This window comes from Neolamprologus brichardi, chromosome 23, assembly GCF_056152115.1.
Source record: "Neolamprologus brichardi isolate AB-2024 chromosome 23, ASM5615211v1, whole genome shotgun sequence".
NCBI lineage: Eukaryota > Metazoa > Chordata > Actinopteri > Cichliformes > Cichlidae > Neolamprologus > Neolamprologus brichardi.
In genome coordinates this window covers 26,307,154-26,327,651 of record NC_142125.1, presented here as the reverse complement: position 1 = coordinate 26,327,651, position 20,498 = coordinate 26,307,154, and the positions used below count along the sequence as shown (strand labels likewise).

At 41.1% G+C, this 20,498-nt stretch overlaps 1 protein-coding gene across 1 annotated transcript; it reads left to right on the top strand.

Annotated features, from left to right (window-relative positions):
• Positions 1–1,517: 1,517 nt before the first annotated feature.
• Positions 1,518–20,489, top strand: obsl1a (obscurin like cytoskeletal adaptor 1a). The gene is made up of 25 exons (XM_006792818.3): positions 1,518–1,966; positions 3,291–4,553; positions 6,611–6,880; positions 7,167–7,427; positions 7,880–8,185; positions 9,159–9,425; positions 9,513–9,788; positions 10,188–10,302; positions 10,508–10,668; positions 10,864–11,136; positions 11,243–11,518; positions 11,609–11,884; positions 11,970–12,245; positions 14,039–14,314; positions 14,403–14,672; positions 14,764–15,030; positions 15,105–15,374; positions 15,489–15,755; positions 17,374–17,640; positions 17,752–17,864; positions 17,995–18,148; positions 18,318–18,479; positions 18,821–18,925; positions 19,025–19,291; positions 19,369–20,489. The coding sequence occupies exons 2-25, from the start codon at positions 3,365–3,367 to the stop codon at positions 19,638–19,640; spliced, it is 6,636 nt and encodes a 2,211-aa protein (XP_006792881.2). The 5' UTR covers positions 1,518–1,966; positions 3,291–3,364; the 3' UTR covers positions 19,641–20,489.
• The last annotated feature ends 9 nt before the right edge of the window (positions 20,490–20,498 follow it).

Genomic DNA, 20,498 nt, shown 5'->3' with positions numbered 1-20,498 from the left:
TGGTTTGAAGCGAGGGTGATTGGCATATTGTTAAAGACCCCATGGTCTCAGTCAATCCTCTTCAGCTTTTGATATTGAAACCCAATCTCAGGACAAAGAGCAGAACTGTGCTTTTAATTCCTGGTACACCTAACAGCTGCGGGGATGACCGCATGGATAGTAATGTCAGAGGTATAAGTAGCCTTAAATGGGGCGAGCAGTGTGGTGTGACTCCTTCAAATGACTGTGGTATTAATTCATCTGTTCAGTGATACATGCTTGATAGATCACATTGCATATTTTATTTAAAACCCTATAAACCCATATATAAAATATGAATTTCTCATCATTATACTCGCACTTTAGGGAAGTTTAGCCTGTGCTTGACATAATATTCCCAGTGTGTTAATTCAGCGCCGTCACAAAGGGGTCAAAGTTATGTGACCTGTATTCAAGGTCAAATATCCGTGACGACAGGTTGCATGCAGTGTGTATCAGTGGCTTCAGCTGTCCGAAACGCTCCACTTGAAGAGATAGGGCAGAGAGCTGTTGTCTGAGAATGCAGGCAATATGTGTCAACACCAAATTCAAATCTGCCACGGAAGGAGACAATTGATAAGTGAACAAGCACCCGTGCTCGCAGGGGGAAATAAAAATACTAAGATGACGACATGGGTTTAGTGTTCATGTACTTCTCACCTATACTGTGTATCTTTTAGACACAACTGGAGAGGTGAGTAGTTTTTGATCACGTAGTTTGAAATCTGACGCCAGTTGTATGTTACGCATCTTGTTTCATGTTTTAAGTTTTTCCCACAATTTATAATCTTCTGAATCACCTACCTGTCCAGACTTGAACCTGAATTAAAATAAGTGTTATCACCTTGTGAAATTTTTGTATTAATTCTCTTCAAATCACAGTGTTATATCGGTCTACATATAACTCATTTATCACTGAGAACAGATTTTTCAATTATTAATATGTGCTGAAATACAAACATACAAACATTTTTGACACACAAAAAGAGAGATGAAGTGCAGGACGTGGAGCGTATTAATATGAGTTGTTAACAATGCTTGGTTACAAAAATGATGGTAGTTACTATGTTACAATTGTGTAACATTAACTGATGATGCAGTACTAAGATAATATATATATGGCTGTGTATCTGAAATGCCATGACATAGTCTTTTATCTTTTTAGCGTGAATTGCATTATCATGACACCAAACTCTTTGTTTCACTTCCATCTGTTGATCATCCCTCAGTATAAACCATTTTCTAATGTGTGACACTAATTTGACCCTATTTATGGGTCAGCGTGACTCATGAGGCAAGGAGCTCCAGCAGGCAGGGCGTCCTTTCTCTTCTAAAGGTTTAACTCAGGATATCTTTTAAGCTGAGTGATCCATCGCAGAGCTCGGCCCCCTTCTATCTTCAGCGAACCATAGCCTGTCAATGGGGAGCCTAACTTTATCTGGCCCAGTGTCATTGAAGCTGCTGGTATTTTTAGGGGGTGGCTTGCAGTGGCAGCAGCTGCAAAAGCATTTACTGCCCCCCACCACCAATTCCAGCTCACTCTCTCTCACACCACACTCTTTAGCTATTGGACAATGACAGTATCAGAGCTGACGCATAAACCAGACACTCAGCTGAAAGGCTGTGGTCATTTTACTCCTTGCCACCTGCAACCCAACACCAGACTGAGGGGACACAACTAAGATATTACTATGACTCTGGACCACCAAATGTGAATGGAAGATACCATTTTTCTCAGCTGCTTTGGTGTTCAGTGACCAGCAGGTGCTCCAAACAAGACAAACCAGGAAAACAAGGAACATGAGCTGAAGACTCTAAACGTGCTTCTTGAATGCTAACCTAACCAAAGATCATCCAAGTAAACTGATGCCAGCTTGTATTTTTAAGAATAACATTTTAAGGCATCACAAGAGAGACAAATGCTATAAAGACAGCATTTCTTAAAGCGGTAAGTCTATCCTCTGAACTTTTTTTGTGTCACTGTGTAACTCTCTCCTGAAAATGCCTGAGGAGGATCTTTTCTTTACATGTGCCAACAAAACATTCTAAGACTGACTGAGCTTGGGATGTGCCTCTACTTGTCATAAAGTTGTATGACTTTATGCTCTTTAGATGATTTCCAAGCGTGATGTGTCACAGAGAACAAATGGCTGCCATTCTCAAAGCAAAAAGAAAGGTGGTGACAACACAGAGGAAACAAATGAGCCATGAAAAGAGACAAGAGGCAGCTGCATTACAAATGGAGGCTAAAGCTTTAGATCAGGGATGTCAAACTCATTTGACATTGTGTTTATCTATTACTAAATTACTTTGGCTTAGTGTGAATGGTAATGGGGCAGATTTGTATCAGTCATAAAGGCTGTAAAACCTTTGAAAATACAGTTATAAGTCAAAATCTATTACTTCCTTCAGCTGTCGAGTGGGCTCGATTGGAGTCCTTGCCCCCAGACTTTATGTTTGACACCCTTGCTTTATATACTGAATTGTTTAAGTTTTTGCCAGAATGTTACAATGAGCTGACAAAGAGAAGCCAACAGTAAGACTGCAAACAACATTCTGTACACATGAATGTATATAAGAGATTAGTTGGTCCTAGTTAGTGACTGCAGGTGTGTTTGTGTGTGCTATGTGACACAGAGGCTCCAGCATCTTTTTTTGGACAGACTGTTTTATAAATACACTCTTCACTGAGCTACAGCACCAGCTGTGAGACAACCAAAAGTGTTTGCTCAATACCCTCCTCGCAAAACCACTAAACTTCTTTACTTCAGCTTTGGGAACTATATTGAGTATTCTGAATTTTTTTTAAAAATTTGATTTAATTCAGTTTTATTTAAATGGTGCCAAATAACAACAACTGTCACTTCAACGCACTTTATATTGTAAGGTAAAAACCCTAGAATAATGGAGAGAAACCCCCACAATCAGAAGACCAAGAATTTGGCGAGAGTGGAAAGGAAAAACTCCCTTTTAACAGGAAGGAACCTTCAGCAGAACCAAACTCAGGGAGGGACGGCCATGAAAGGTTGGCAATGGGAGGAGGAAGGCAGGAAAAAGATACACCGTGGAATAAATGGAGATTAATAATTTTATTGTATTTTATAAAACTCTTCATTCTGCTTTCAGTTTGAGTCAGATTACTGATGAACCCATCTGGGACACAATAACCACACAGTTACTGTTTAGATGGTGCTTTGGGGTTTGAACTCAAAAGCTGCACTCATGGAAGATTTTAATCATCTGCTAAACTAATAATCTTCTTTCTCTTTCAGCTCTTTACAAAACAGAAGAAGATCATTTTGAGAAGAAATTTCTTCATTCGACCCAAACAAAAGGTGACATCACCATGGATATTTTTGGTGGTGCACCTCGTGTTTTAGGCTATCCACGTCCTGTAGTGGCCCAGTGTGGAACAGATGCAACACTGAAGTGCCAAATCGGTGGAGACCCACGCCCAGATGTGATCTGGGAACGCAAAAATGTCCAGATCCTGTCTGAAGGACGCTACAAGATCTCGGAGGAGGGAAAGGTTTACTTGCTGACCATCACCAGAGTGACCCAGCAGGATGCTGGCCAGTACATCTGCAAGGCTAGAAATAGCATAGGAGAAACCTATGCAGCAGCCTCACTTAAAGTTGAAGGAGAGGCCCAGCAACAAGATGAGGACGCAAGACAGTTAGTGGTCAATGGTGGGGCGCAATCTATGCAAGAAAATGGAGAATTTGTGGGACACATAAATGGCTACAATGCAATGCAAAATGGTGAACACTGCAAGGCAAATGGAGGGGAACTGAATGGAGAATGGAACAGCAGGCTAAGCAAAAACCAAGCAGAGGTTGATCTAACATCTGATGACAGACCGCGATTCCTCATCAAGCCCCTGTCTCTGCGTGTGGATCGGGGCGAAGATGCTGCCTTCTCCTGTAAAATCTGGGGGACCCCTCTGCCAGAGGTGATTTGGGAAAAGGATGGGAAGAAACTCAATGACATCTTTGAGAGTTCTCACTTCAGCATGAGAAATGAAGATGGTGGCTGGTTCCAACTCAAGATATATCGGACGCGTATGCCAGACAAAGGCGTCTACACCTGCAAGGCCGTTAACTGCCATGGTGAGGCCCTGGCTGGGGCCGTCCTTCTTGTCGAACCTGTACCAGAGCGAGGGGACAGCAAAACATCCTCGACCGGTCACACTAACAGCCAGTGGTCACCAAAGCACAGGGGTGGGAGGCCCAGTTTGTCAAGGATCACAGCAGAGCCACCTGTCGATGCGTCAAAAGTGAAGAAATTTGCAGTAGCGGAGGGGAAACACGCCAAGTTTCGCTGCTTTGTAACAGGGAAGCCAAAACCTGAGATCATCTGGAAGAAAGATGGAGTTCCCTTAGAGCCTGACAGACGTCATCTGATATTTGAGGACAGAGAGGGCTACTACACCCTGAAGGTGCTGTACTGTAAAGTGCAGGACACAGGGTTGTATGTGTGTGCAGCATCAAATGCGCTGGGAAACACCCTAAGTGCCGTTCACCTGTCCGTCAAAGGTATGGCAACCTGTTCTTTTTTCTGCAACCTTCATGGAAGAACATGACATGTGATATTCTTCTTGAACAATATTTAACCCAAATAATGTTAGTCCTCTGTGTTGCTACAAGTAAATGGAAAAAGTGATTAAAAGAGTAAAAGAAAACCACAGAAGGTGATTAACATTGAAACATTATTATAAAACCTCTGAAAATAACCACCTACACTCAAAAAAATCTGTTGTTGGATGAACACAATTTAATCATGGCACCTTTTTCCATGTGATTTAACCAATTGGTGGTTAGCACTGTTGCCGCACAGCAAGAAGGTCCTGAGTTCAATTCCACCATCAGGCCGGGGTCTTTCTGTGTGGAGTTTGCATGTTCTCCCCGTGTTTGCGTGGGTTCCCCTCTGGGTACTCCGGCTTCCCCCCACCGTCCAAAGACATGCAGCTTGTGGGGATAGGTTAATTGGATAATCCAAATTGTCACTAGGAGTGAATGTGAGTGTGAATGGTTGTCTGTCCCTGTGTGTTGGCCCTGCGACAGACTGGCGACCTGTCCAGAGTGTACCCCGCCTCTCGCCCTATGACAGCTGGGATAGGCTCCAGCGCCCCCCGCGACCCTGAAAAGGAGAAGCGGATGGATGGATGGATGTAATCAGATTACGATGGATCAACATAGTATACTTACATTGACTTGAAAGGATTTATTTAAGTATGTAGAGTGAAATTTGTTTTAATTCATTCTACACAAGTTAAAAACTTCAGAAAACGCAATGAAATCTTGTTGTTTGAACACCTACTTTGTTAATCAAGGCAATTACTGCTAGTCTTGCTTAATGAACCAATATGCAGGTTGATGATTTCATACAGACAAACAACCATTTGCACTTACATTCATGGGTAATTTATAATCACCAGTTAACCTAACCTAACTCTAATTACACAATGCAAACTAGCCAGATTGTGGATTTGAACCCAGGCCCTTCTTGTTGTGAGGCAACAGCACTAACCATCACACCACCAAGCTGTCAATCCAGGCTTAACAAAACTAGGAAAGCTATGATTACAAGGCTTGATGCAGAATTTTCTGTACGTTTTTGTCCTTGACAGGTTAAACCACAATAAATAGCAATAGCATATTTAGGTGTGGGTGTAGCTGTCTGCTTCTTAAAACTCCAGCAATTTTCCTGCAGTTTGACATCTAATATGATCTTGTGAATTTCGTGAGTACAGGCAACTAACCACTCTTACTAGATTGTATCATGTCATCTCAACAGGAACAAATTAAGTTGCTGAATTTCATGAAGATGCTACACGATTTAATTATGTTCACCATAGAAACATGAAATTATTTAGTTGAAATTACAAGTTTGAATCTTTTACATGTAACAACCACCCAATTTCTTTTTTTTGAGTGTAGAAAACACTTCATTGTACCAAATATTATCCCTTAAAGCGGATTAAATTGCTTTCATGCTGTTGGAACCTTTTGAATAACACAAAAGAAACGTCTTTCTTTTCAAGACATTAGTCACTGAAAATGGACAACTGAAATAAATATGTATATGTCCAGTTACAATAAATGAGGGCATATCTTAAACCATACTAATAAAACATTATACCATTAGCTGCAATTGTGAGGGCTGTGCATAGTTAAAATGCTACCCCATTCATATGTGATTCATTCTGCATCTGTGAGCTGCCTCTACCATAAGAGTCAGTTTGGTTAATGGGCTCAACATGCCAGTCATTAACATACAGATAACATGAAGGAACATTACCACTGCTAATCACTGCTTGAAAACTATTATATGGTAGCAAAAGAGAATCAAAAATTAAGTGTTTGCACTAAAATTTTTCATTTCCACACATTACATTTTAATTATTATTTTGAGTTTGAATTTTTCTAGGCCTGCTGCCAATGCAGTAAATTTGAGCTGTCCCCTAAATCTACGCTAGCACTGCGAAACAGCTTCTTGTTTGGCATCTCCATCAATCCTTGCACACATGTACCCATATATATGTACGATTCATCCACTTTGGACCAAAGATAACATTGTCCTTATTCTTCAGGCCCTGCCGTGCGGTTCAGGCGCCCGTTAAAAGACGTGGAGGTGAAAGAGCGGGACATTGCTGTGCTTGAGTGTGAGGTACCTGATGAGTCACTCCCAGCTGCCTGGTACCTGGAAGACCAGAGGCTGATGCCGAGCAATAAATATGGGATGGAGCAGAAAGGAACCAAACGAAGACTCACTATTCACGATGTGGGAACAGATGATGATGGAGTCTACCTCTGTGAGATGCCTGATGGAGCAAAGAGCATTGCAGAGCTCTCAGTTAAAGGTACACTGTGAAAAATAGGCTACGGTGCATCAAATTACTGTAAAAAGGGATAGTATTTCTAGGACTAGTACTTCAGGAAGACAAAATTTCAATGCACACTTGCTTTATCGCATTAACTTAATGATATCCATTCATGTCATCATTTCAAGCTAAATGATCTCTGTATAAACACCTGCTAGCACAGTGTGTGGTCAAAAGGGGAAACTACCTGATGCAGCTTTTAAGCTTATTTCGAAAAACTATTTGCTTAAGAAATTTAAGTATGCATTAATCTTTATCCGTACAGGTACTATTGTCCGCAAGCTTCCACGAAAGCTGGAGGTCCTGGAGGGTGAGAACGCAGCCTTCTGCGTGGAGGTGGAGAACGACGACATGGAGGTCCACTGGTTCAAAGACGGGTTGAAGCTACATGAAACACACCAAACAATCCTCAAGTCTTTTGGCAAAACTCACATTCTGGTCTTTGTCAACGTGGCCTATCACGACTCGGGAGTTGTGACATTTGTCGCAGGACGATCCAAGACTTCATCACGCCTCAAAGTCAAAGGTAATTTAGCAAACACTTTGTGTAAATGTTTGTTAAGGTTTTTTTGCCTTGATTTGAAGAAGCTTTGAAGGTTGTGTTTGAGATTTAAATAAACATTTATTTCAGGTTTATTTGTTGCAGGATCATTTGTGATTTAAGAGTTTTTAAGAGTCTTTTGTTACATTCAGTGTTTTTGCTGGGGGTGGGAGTGGGAACTCTCATGGCAAGTGTATTTTTATAAGGAGTCATATGCAAAAATGTAGGCTCACTTGTCTAAATGTATTAATTTTAAGACATTAAAATGTATTTTTATTTAATTATTTTTTATATTTTTCTAATAATACATTACAATTATTGCTTCTGCTTCTATACTAATTAACTAACTAGTTTCAGTGGATGTAATGATGCCTTCTGACAATCAGCCTTTTATCAATCCACCCTTATTACATTCTTTATTCTTCTTTGTCTTTCAGCCACACGACACTGCCCACCTATCTGTCCGGTGGGAGTCAAAATGGATGTAGACAGACCCAACAGTGCGCTGCTTAACTGGGATCCCGCCCCCAGTAGTCAGACCTCCACCCGCTCTGTGTTTGTGCTGGAGATGCAAGAAGTGGGTTCTCAGGAATGGCAGAAGTGTTTCACCTCAGAGACCGCCACCTCAGCTGAGGTCACCGGTGACATTGTACCATGCGAGGGCAACTACCGTTTCAGAGTTTGCTGCATTAACAAATATGGACGAAGCGGCCATGTGGAGTTTCCCAAAGTTGTCCATCTGGGTGAGGACACAACGACGACAGATTTTACATACAGATATATTAAATGTTTTGATCATTTTTTTTAAAGTTTTACTTGAAACTGTTCTTTGAGGTGAATATAATTTTATTCAAAAACACTACAGTTTACTTTAAGGGTAAAAAATATGAAACACAAAACTGTATACATTTTTAGGTAGAGCGTTTGTTTTTTAACTTGCTGAGTAACCATGGGCATATAAATGTTAATCATTTTTCTTCTTTTAATCATGGTTATTTCAGCTATATTGTACTTAAATTTGTTGTGGGTGTTTGATGTGGTCTCCAGTGTGGCAAAGAAAAGTGTTAAGGTTTAAGCGAACAAGGACAATGTAGTTATATTTATCAGTAATAAACGTAGATATTATGTAGACTGGAGTAAGAGAACTAATATGATGACAACCAAACAGCTGACAGTACCGTAAAATGACAATTTCCTTCTGGTAAATTTAACTTCCAGCACTTTCCTGTAATTTTCTAGAGTAAACTACGCATTATTTGTTGACTAATAGTGTACGACATAGGATATGTTTATAGGACTAAATTGAGCAATTTAAAAATATGGACCAATATTTTTTTCTTTCAGACACCAATGATAAAATGACAATGAGTTTAAAAATAATCTTGTTTTAATGTCCCAACAAGTCGTGTATTAGTCATTTATGCACTGCCAGATCTGCTTGGATCAGCTGGTTGATATTTTGTGGCAGTTCAGACATTGTTGCCAGGGAAGCAACAGGGAAGTTGCAGAGCGCCATCTGGTGGCGGACTATGCAAGCTGTGCAAAATCAACACATAACATAGTAGAAACACATTTTTCCTGTCTCTTCTTTACTTTTTAATTCTGTTGTAAATTCTGATGCCAATATATGTGCAAATAGCTAACATCATTAAGGCCAACATATCTGTCAGGCTTAATTGACTAATACCTGTACTGTACTTCTTCTGTACTTCCTAGTTCCTGGACCCAAGATCCTCAGCCGCCTCCAAAGCTCTGAGGTTGTAGAAGGACAAGATGCTCGCTTCTCCATTGAATTGTCTGCCCCAATGGTTGGAACCTGGTTTCTCAATAGTGCTCAACTGCAGCACGGTGGACGATATTCAATACAACACAATCAAACAAAGCACTCAGTGGTGATCCATGAAAGTCGCATGACAGAGGATGAAGCAGAGGTCACCTTCATAGCTAATGGAGTCAGGGATTCCGCTGTGCTCAACGTTAAACGTAGGTGTAAAAACCTCTGAAAAACCTGTGATTGATGCATTTTTTTTAAGTTTGCTTAATTCTGTGTTCTTTTTTTTTTTTCATCAGCTGCCGTGATGAAATTCAGTCCTCTGTCAGAGTTAGACAGCAAGAAAAAGGTGGACATAGGGGATGCCATTGTACTCTACTGTGAAGTCTCCCACCCGTTTGCAAAAGTATCCTGGTTCAAAGATGGCAAGGAGCTTCAGGTCTCAGATGGTCTAAACATCCAGGCGGATGGGAATATGAGGAGGATCGTGATCCAGTCAGCTGAGGAATCTCACTCTGGAGTTTACTCATGTGAAACTTCAGGGGATGTCATCACATTCAATGTGGATGTTGCAGGTAATTGGTTTATGAACAGATGACATGCTGATGAGCCTCTTTAACATCAACATGGATATTAATTGACCATTTTGTTATATTTACTTAAAGAATCCCATGTTCATTTTCTTATACAGAAAAATTCATACTTAATATACTATCTGGATTTCATATCATGAAAATACTGATGTTTCTTGGATTATTAAGTGACACTGAATATAAACAACTGTGTCTCTGACTGATTTTTATGTCTTGTAAGAAACCAAAACCTTGTTTAAAACCTGTGCTAACACATGTGGACCACATCTGGGCTTATTATTAAACCATACCAAGAATCACACCAATTTTTAGAGGGCTAGTTCATGTAATACCTTGAGCTCCAGCCATTGACGTGCAGTCTTCCTTCTACCCTGTTTTAAGGTCCTCCGGTGGATTTCAGTCCGGTCGCTGAGGATGAACTTCATAAGAGCAGCATGGAGTTGGACCCTGTGGTGCTGGTCTGCCATGTCTCCAGAGATGATGCTGAAGTTGTGTGGTAAGACAATGACTGAAGAATTCCGGTTTGCAAATAAAGACAGATCTGTAGATCTTCTGTGTTTCCAGTGTCTAACTGTTCAAATACTCCCTGCATCATTTTGTTTACTGCACAATCAACCTCTTAGTAGGACACAGGTTTTTTATTAATGTAACTAAAACAAACTCTTTGAGACTCTTTACAGTTATCTGTGTCTGTGTCCCAGGTATAAAGACGGCTGTGAGATCAAGCCCAGTGACAACATAACTCTGCAGGCAGAAGGAACCATGAGGAGGTTAATTATCCGCTCTGCAGAAACCTCAGATGCTGGAAGTTATACTTGCCAGGCAGGAAACAGCAGCATGGAGTTCACAGTCAATGTCCGAGGTACACTGACCTTTCTCCTCCAACTCCTGTTGGTAAAAACAAAAGGCATTTAACAACATATTTTGGCTGTGTTTTGGCCCTGAAGTTTTAAAATGAGAATAAAAAGATTAAAGGTGGCATTGTGGAACAAATAGATTATTAATTCATTATGAGCATCATTTGACCTCGCTCTTATTACTCATACAAAAAACACAGAGCCTCCAGTGATGATAGTGGAACCTAAAGATGATGTGGTGATGGAGAGCTACATCTCAGAGGAGATCCACCTGCAGTGCGAGCTGTCTCGCTCCAGGGGGAAGGTGCGATGGTTCAAGGATGGCCTGCAGGTGGCAGAGAGTGAAAACATCCAGCTGATATCAGAAGGCCCTTACAGGAGGCTGACAATTCTCTGCAGCTCAGAGGAGGATGCTGGAGAGTATGTCTGTGAAACAGATGGAGACTCCATCTTCTTCCAACTTGGTGTTAAAGGTAAAACTTTAGTGCTCACCTCTTCTAACAGATATCAAATTGAAACATAGAGAATCTATAAAATAAGTTTAAATGCTTATCTTTTAATATCTTTCACTTGTACTAGATCCACCAGTAAGAATCATTTATCCCAGTGAATCAGAGCTGGAACTGACTCACTTGGCATCAGAGAGGCTGGAGCTCAGCTGTGAGATCTCAAAGGCGGATGCTCCTGTGCGCTGGTTCAAAGACGGTCTAGAAGTAGAGGCAGGGCACAACTTGATCCTGGAGGTGGACGGGGCCCAACGGAGGCTCATTATACCCATAACCACTGTGCACGACACGGGGGAGTATGTATGTGACACAGAAGATGACTCTTTGGCTTTCCTAGTAACTATTACAGGTAAACAGGCATACATGCAGGCTAATTATTTAAACGAATCATCACATTACATTACATTTTACATACTTTATTTCTCATTGCTTCACTTAGAGCCACCAGTAACGCTAACTTGCCCCAAAGACATAGCTGACAAACTGGAGAGTCTTGCTGGCAAACCAGTGATTCTAGAGATTGAGGTGTCCCGACCAAATGCAGAAGTCAAGTGGCTGATAAATGGTGAAGAAATCCAGCAAAGCAGCAATGTCACCATCACAGAAGATGGGCTCATTCGTCGTTTGACAATTCACTCTCCCACTCCTGAGGATTCTGGCAAATACACTTGTGACGCTATGGATGATAAAATTGATTTCCAGGTCCAAGTTTCAGGTAAGATGCAGCAATTGCCTGCCTGGTATGAGTTTTCTGACCCATTGTGAAAATTAAAGATAAATGTTCAATTCTGTGTCCTCAGAGCCACCAGTAAAGATTTTAAGAAAGTCAGAGATCAAGAACAACCTAAAGTTTTTGATTTCTGATGACATTGTGCTGGAGTGTGAGCTCTCCAGAGCCAATGCTGTCGCCAAATGGTACAAGGATGGCTGTCGTGTTCAAGGTGATGAAAGGTTCTGTGAAGAGGAAGAAGGTCCTTTCCGCTCGCTTGTCATCCTCAATGCTGAACTCAAAGATTCAGGAGAATATTTTTTGGATGTCGGAGATGACAGTATCAGCTTCCAAGTTACAGTAGAAGGTAAGGTTAATCTGGCTGAATGTATTTTTCTTCATTTTTAATTTTTTCTCAGAAAGCAGTCATGCATATTTGTTTAATATGCACATTGAAATACATATCCTGGTCAAAAAGGACTCCAAGTTTCCTCACATGGTTACTGCAGGCGAAAACAATGCCATCCATGGTAAATACAGTCCCGATCAAAAGTTTAAGACCACTTGGAAATGGCAAAATATCATATTTTTTGGAGCATGCAATTTATTGAAAACAACACTTAAACTGAAACAGGCTGTTTTACAGGAAAAAGCACCTACTATGGTGCATAAAAAACATCACAGGTGGGATCTGCTTGTCATGCCAGTAACACTGGAAACCATCAGGATTTTTTCTCATCAGAAAATAAAACTTTTGGATCCTCTGGCTCAGTGCTGGTGAAATGTTTTTGGGTCTTCCATCATAACCCTCAGGTTCATTTAAGAAATTCCAAATGACTGTCTTACTGCGTCCCACCTCAGCAGTGATGGCACTCTGTGAGAGACCCTGCTTGTGCAGTTTAACAACCCGACAATGTTCAAAACGGGAACTTTTTTGACTTTTTAAGATCCCACCATGCAAATATGAGTTTTTGCCATTTTTCAAGGGGTCTTAAACTTATGATTGGGACTGTATCTGGTTAGACACCATGTTACTAAGATTTTTAAGCAAAGTAAAATAGTCTAATTTTTATTTCAATTTAGAGGTTATATGGGCCTTTATATCTTTATGCCTGCAGTTTAACTAATAGGTGTTTCATCTAGCTTTATTGACACTGTCAATAGAAAATTGTACTTAGTAGTCAGTATAGACTTTTAATAAAAAAGGTTTGCATATGATAGAATACTGCATGATGACCTCTTTATAACTCAGACTGTTTTTAGTTCACTGCGACCCATTATCATGCAGGGAAGGAGCAGTACCTATTAGTGCTAGATAAGAGCTTAACGAGCAGTTTCACTTTGTGCCAGGTAGAGAAGCCTCTCCTGGCAAACACACACACGCGCTCACACACACACGCACACACACACACATGCACATTCCAATGTAATAAACAAATGCACCTACTGTTGTATATAAATAAAGACCAGGGCAGTGGCAGAGTGCGAGTCCTTGAGCCACACTCTCGGGTGCGAGCACTCTGTGACTGCCCTTGCAAGTAAAAACTCCAGCGTGTGTGTTTCTACTCTCTGACTCTCATGCTGAAGAAGTGTCTTTAGAATATATCTCTTGACAGACACATAGAGCTGGATATCATCTGCATAGCAATGCAATTGTATGCTATGGTTTCTAATGTTACTGCTTAAGAGGAGCATTTATAATGTAAATAGAATTCGTCCTAGCACAACTGGAAGTCCGATCTACATGAACAGAATGTCTCTGAGAGACTCCGTTCTGTCAGAGGCCATGACAAGGTTATTCATAACCTTCATGTCATGCTGTTTCTGTGAGGAATTCTGAACTGTTAAGTTTTATACATACCATTCCAATGAAGATAAGCAGTTAGCTGTTTTTCAAGTACTTTTTAAATATTTATTTAAATAAAAGGCTAAACTTATTTTTTGAAAGGGATAAGGCTAAGCATCATGCCTTGGACTTTTTGAAAACATTTTTGAAAACATTTCAAAACGGCAGCTAGTATCTGGCAGGATCAAGTAGTTATAATTTTGCCTTCCACTGGCATGATATTATCACAAAAGAGCTATCTCGGTATGTACATTTTTTTCAAAAGGATATTTCTGGCAAAACTTTGCATGAATAAATCCATCTTCTTCCCTCAGAGCCTCCAGTGACCATTGTTGGAAACTCAAATGACCTTGAATACCAGGAGATGATGGCAGGCGATGACCTGATCCTGGCCTGTGAGGTATCTCGTGCTAATGCCCCTGTCCAGTGGTATTGTAATGACAGGCTTCTCACCAGTGATGACCGGACCTATATTGAAAGCTATGGGACACTGAGGAAAATCATCATTTCCTGTGTTCAGCCTTCCGATTCTGGAAAGTATGTGTGTGACGCTGTGGATGACAAGATGGTCAGCGTTATACGCATTCAAGGTACGAATCCACAAAGTAAACCTTCACAGCTTTAAAGAAGAGAAAAAAGGTCATGTAACATTCTTTTAAATTTTCTTTTCTATCAAAGAGACTCCAGTTACATTTGTGAACAAGGAGGATGACATTGTTGTGACGGGTTACGAAGCAGAGAGCGTGACCTTGACAAGCTATGTTTCCAAGGAAAGCGCTCTAGTGCGCTGGATGAAAGACTGGTCGCCCGCTGAAGGTGATCGTTACCGAGCACTCATGGAGGGCCATAAACGCACTTTTACTATCGAGCCTTTGAGACGCTCTGATGCCGGCGAGTACACCTGTGACATCAACACAGACCAGATGCACTTCAGCCTGCTGGTGAAAGGTTAAAATTTTGTTTTGCATTTTGAACAGCTTTGTAGAACGCCTCAGTCTGGCCTATCTTCTCATATCAACTTTGATTTTCTGTATTACAGAAATGAGAATTAAGTTCACAAAGCCACTCAGAGACACTGTGGCCCACGCTGATGGTATGGTGACTCTTCGGTGTGAGGTGTGCAAGCCAAAAGCAGACGTCCAGTGGTTAAGGAATGGAGTAGAAGTGGTCCCAAACAGGAGATTCTCCATTAGGGCAGATGGAGTCGAAAGAAGCTTGACCATTCATCGTCTATCTCGAGAGGATGCTGGCGAGTATACCTGTGAGTCCAGAGATGACCGGACTGTTGCAAAACTGAGGGTAGAAAGTAAGTATGCATTGAAATAGAGTTCCTCTCCTCTTTTCAATGAGGTAGCAGCTTCATAACTTTTGTCTTTTCAGTGCCCCGAGTCATTGAGTTCCTCACTGAACTCCACAACACTACAGTGCTGGAAGGAGAAGATGCCACCTTTAAGTGTGTGGTTTCCCCAGAGGATGTCCAGCTGGTCTGGCTCATGGACAATGAGCCTATCACTCTGGGTGATCGTTTCCAGGCAACCCACAATGGTCTGTGCCACACCTTGGTGATTAAAAAGTGCCAGATGCTGGACTGCTCAAAAATTACAGCAGAAGCTGAAGGACAAATGAGCAAAGCCAGCCTCAAAGTTCAGGGTAAGACCAATCGTCAAGGTTAAAAGAGACATTAAAATCCATCCATCTATCTTCTATCTGTGTTCTAAAAGTACCAGCAGTTGATCATTTTTTTCTGCCTCTTGTAATGTTAAGAGGCTCAGGTCATGTTTACTAAGAAAATGGAAGCTGTTATGGCAGAGGAGTTTGGTGATGCCACCTTGGAGGCAGAGATTAGCCTGGAGGCCGGTGAGGTCCAGTGGATGAGGCAGGGGGTGGTTATCCAGTCTGGTCCCCGACACACGCTGGCCCAGAACGGCTGCAAACGCAGTCTCACCATCCACAACCTGACTCTGTCGGACAGGGGGACTTACCGGTGCGAGACTCTGCATGACCGGACGCAGGTCAAACTCAACGTAGAACGTAAGTGAACTGCAGCAGGGTATGAATAACACTTTTATCCAGACATAATAATAATGATAATAATGGATTGCATTTATTTAGCGCTTTTCGGGGCTCTCAAAGCACTGTACAATTCCACTATTCATTCACTCTCACATTCACACACTGGTGGAGGCAGCTACAGTTGTAGCCACAGCTGCACTGGGGCAGACTGACAGAAGCGAGGCTGTCCGAGCCGGGGCTCGAACCGGCAACCTTCCGGTTACAAGACGAACTGCCAATGCAGTTGTGTCATTAGGGTTAGGGTTTCTACCGAACTATTGATCTCAGGTTTCAATCCCTTTTAGTATACTTTAATCTGAGATATATTTTATCAGACTCATCCAGGGCATTAGGTCTCAAAATCATAGCTAGACTGGGCTTCAAAATGGTTAGATTAGATTTGGAAACTTCAGATTTTTCTGCACCATTTTCTGATATTTTGATTTTTTTAGTTGAACTCATCATATTTGCTCAAAGCACGAGTAAAAATATTGAATGAAAAAAGCATTTTCTTAAATTTTGTGATCAAATTTTCGTGTTAAAAAATATTCGAAATGTTTAATTTGTATTTTTTTTTAATGCTATAACTATATACACCTAGAAACTGTTGTTTTTTCTGCGAAGTGTTTTTTTATTAGTGTGTGTTAATTTGATTTAATTTGTTTTTTCATATTTTAACGGGCTGACACTCTTATCTCGTATCTGTCTCAAATTACAGATCCTAATTCATTTTTATGGAAAGAGACACCAGTGAAGTTTTCAGGATTTTAAAACATGCAAAAAGAAAAAAACACCTTACCACTTTTCAGAAAAGCACATATAGAAAAGTACATAAAGCCAAAAATATGCAGCAATCATATAATATATGTCCAAACAACTTAAGACGATAAAAAGCATTTTGGAGAAAGCTCATGTTGATTTGAAATGCAACAAGCCTTTTTATTTATTCTATAAATAGCGAGTGAAGAAATGAACTTTTCCTAAAATTGCTTATTGTGTCTGGATTTAACTGTTCAAAGCTAACCGCAGTGTGAATAAATAAGATCAAAGGAGGCAGAAAGAACACTAGCCAGATACTATCAGTACTTACTCGGCTCTGAAGACTATAAAACAAGACATTTCAGAAGCCAGTGTACCTTGTGACTTTGTGATTGGTATCTCTTCTGACACAGATGAGCTCGGGCCTAAAGAACAGTACACACTGAAGGTGTTTTTCACAGCATGTCAGAGTGTAAAAAAGTACTATGAATAGCCGAGCCAGACCTGTAAGTGTGAAAAGGCTTTTGAAACACAGCCATGCTGTTATTCAGCCGTGTACAAGAGTGACACAGTGACAGTGGACTGCTCCTGCTAGTGTTTTTGTAACATGATAAACTGAGCTCTGTCTATATTTGCACAACCTTCAGTTGTCCTTGAAACACAATCTTGGCTTTCAAATGCATATCAGCAAAATACAGTTTGCAAAAAAAAGAATTCTCTGTTTTTTAAAATAATTTTTTCAATGATTTAATAGATATTTATTTGATTTATAATTTGATAATTATGGTTGGTATAATGACAGTCCTCTCACCGCTTTCACTAATCTACTCTTGTGCAGCCCGTAAAATCGCCATCCGCAAAGGTCTGACTGACCAAGAAACCTTTGAACGAGAGACTGCCTCCTTTGTGGTGGAGCTGTCGCACACAGATGTGGAGGGCAGCTGGCAAAAGGACGGCATTCGGGTCAAGCCAAACAACCAGTGTAGGGTGAGCACCAATGGACAAGTTCACGGCCTCACCTTGTCCAACCTTACTCTGGAGGACACAGGCACCATCGTCTTCTCAGCTGAAGGAGCGCGCACCACAGCGAGGCTCACAGTCAAAGGTAAATACAAGCCCGTGAAGCTCACTGGTTTCACTTTTTACACCTTTTATTCTAAATCATGGCTCATCAAGTAGTTCACTGACTGATTGACTGGACTGACTAAACTGACAGAAACACCAGTGTCCATCTTGAAACCACTGGCTGATGCCCGTGTGGAGGAGGAATTTCCTGTCACCCTGGAGTGTGAATTCTCCCGACAAAATGTTGAAGTCAGATGGTTTAAGGTAAAATCAACCAGTAAATACTCTCAGTAATCTTGCCCTTATTTTGTCTTATTATACCAGCAAGGTGACAGTTTTAAGAGCGATATAATGAATAAAGAATGCCTTTGACTTTTTTTTTTCTATGACTCAGGACGGTTCGGAGCTAAAGCCGGGGAAAAACTGTCGGATCTACTCAATGGGTCGTAAGAGGTTCTGTCAAATCCTGCAGTGCTCCCGGGCAGATTCTGGCACCTACACATGCGACACAGGGGAAATCAAAACGTCCTGTTCGCTGGAGGTTTATGGTAAGCCTCTGATCAGATACTGGCTTAACACAACTCATTTTGAACCAACTGGAGGCAGTGAGTAGCTGGAGTAAAGCTTATACAATACCTCCATCTAGTGGTTTTAAGGAAAAGAACTTTTTTCTTCTTTTGCCATCTGATCTTTTTGCCGTCTTTAACTAACTTGCAGAGCATGAGCTGGAGATAGTGCAGGATTTGGAGGATCTTTACATCCAGGAGGACCAGAATGCCGTCTTCATGTGTGAGGTTTCTCTGGAGGACGTGACAGGGGAGTGGTACAAAGACGGCCACAGGATCCGACCAACCAGCTCCATCAAGATCCGCACTGAAGGTCAGAGAAGGCAGACATTTTTATGAGACTTAGAAACCAATCATAAAATCATAAATAATACAAGAGTAAAATGCCTTAATCTGCTCCAGAGCAGGTTATGTTTCAGATTAGAGATCAATAGGTATGAAATCACTGCCTACTGACCAATCAGTTCTCCAGAAAATGGCATCACCATCTGTGGAAAAACCCTCAAACCTCGTTTGGAGAGGAGAAGGATTTAAATTTCTCTATTTGTAGTTTTAGAGGTACCTCTGGTGGTGGCACGAACTTGGAAAGAGCAGAAAGAGCAAAAGACCACTTGTACACTGTTGGCAAGTCTGAAAATTGTTGCTCTCTTCCAGGGACCAAACACTTCCTGCTGATGTGTAACGTTAAAGCTGAAGATGCTGGAGAAATCCGCTTTGTAGCCAGGGATGTTGAATCTACTGCCTACCTTGAGGTAGAGGGTAAGTTAATTCTTTATCTTCAGAATACTTTACTGGCCTTTTTCTTGGCCATAGCAGTGACTTAAAATCATCTATATGTTGAATTTCCTCTTGTTTCAGAACTTCCAGTTTCTATTGTAAAGCCCTTGCGAGACAGAACAGCTCTGGAGAAACATCGTGTGATCCTTGAATGCACTGTCTCCTCGCCTCACTGCAGCGCTACCTGGTACAAAGGCAGGGAGGAACTGGTTTCCTCAGACCGACTGGAAATCCTGGCTGATGGCTGCTCCCACAAACTGGTGATTCAGCAGGTGTCTGTGGAGGATGAGGGCACCTACAGCATTGAGGTCGGAGAGCACACCTCCAAAGCCAAACTGATGGTGGAAGGTAAGTTGGGGCGGAAAGCTAAAGCGGAACACCCTAAATACATTTTTGTCAAACTGATTTGTTCTGTGTTGCTCCAGCCCAGGCTCTTGTGATGGTGAAAGAGCTAGAGGACGTGGAAGTGATGGAGGGAGAGCCGGCGACTTTCCAGTGTGAGTTATCAGTCGCCATAAATAAGCCTCCGGTTTGGACTTTGAATGGAGAGAACCTTAAACCGGGGCCCTCTGTCCGCCTGGAAAACCACGGGACAGTCCACAAACTCATCCTGAAGAGCACCAGCGTGGACATGAGCGGCACGGTGAAGTTTACCATGGGAAAGGCGAAGAGCAGCGCCACGCTCAACGTAACATAATAAATAAATAAATAAATAAAATGGTTGCTGTGAAATTAATCACAGCAACTGCCAATCAGAGTCCTCCACTGAAAACCTTATAACGTAACTTTAGCTTAAATTAGACTAAACTTTTTTTTTTTTTTTTACATTGTAGATCATATTTATTTTTCCGTTTACATCACAGTAACTTTTCATTTCAATAAAAAGCTCCCAAATAAAACCCATTTAAAAACTGCTCCATGGAAACATCTGTTGGACTTTAAAGCCTTCTCATAACTTCAGAGAAGCTAAATAATGTGTGGAGATTATTTTGGGTGGAAAATACTTGTGTATTTGAAAAACTCTTGGAAGCACCAGAATGAAAATGCTTTTAATAAGGAAAAAAAGGTTTTACTTGGTCAGAACACAGTTCTAGATGGCAACCGCTGGCTATGTGGATGTTTTTTTTAAATAAATGTTGAGCCATCTTTTTGTTTATCAAGGTCGACTGCAGCCCTGCACAGCCTTTTCTGAGTTTTCCTTCCTTAAAAAAATAAAATGAAATAAAAAAGGCTTGACAGCCACCCTTCCACTGAGATTTCTGATGAGGCTTCAGGGAACAGTAGATGACCAGCTGAAGGTTCAGATGCATCACTCAGGTCCTGTGTCAGGTCTTTGTTGCCCCCTCCCCCCTCTCTTAACATCTGGCTTTTTTTTGTTTGTTTTACTAAATGTAACAAACCCACCTTCTCAGGCTTGAAAATGTACCGCTTGTGTTGTTTTTTTCCCCAAAAACAGAACAGCACCTTAGACCGTGTTTCCTTAAGCATTTATGAGGGGCATTATTACATACAGTCCATACAGAATTTGGTATGATAAAACAAAGGTCACAAAAAA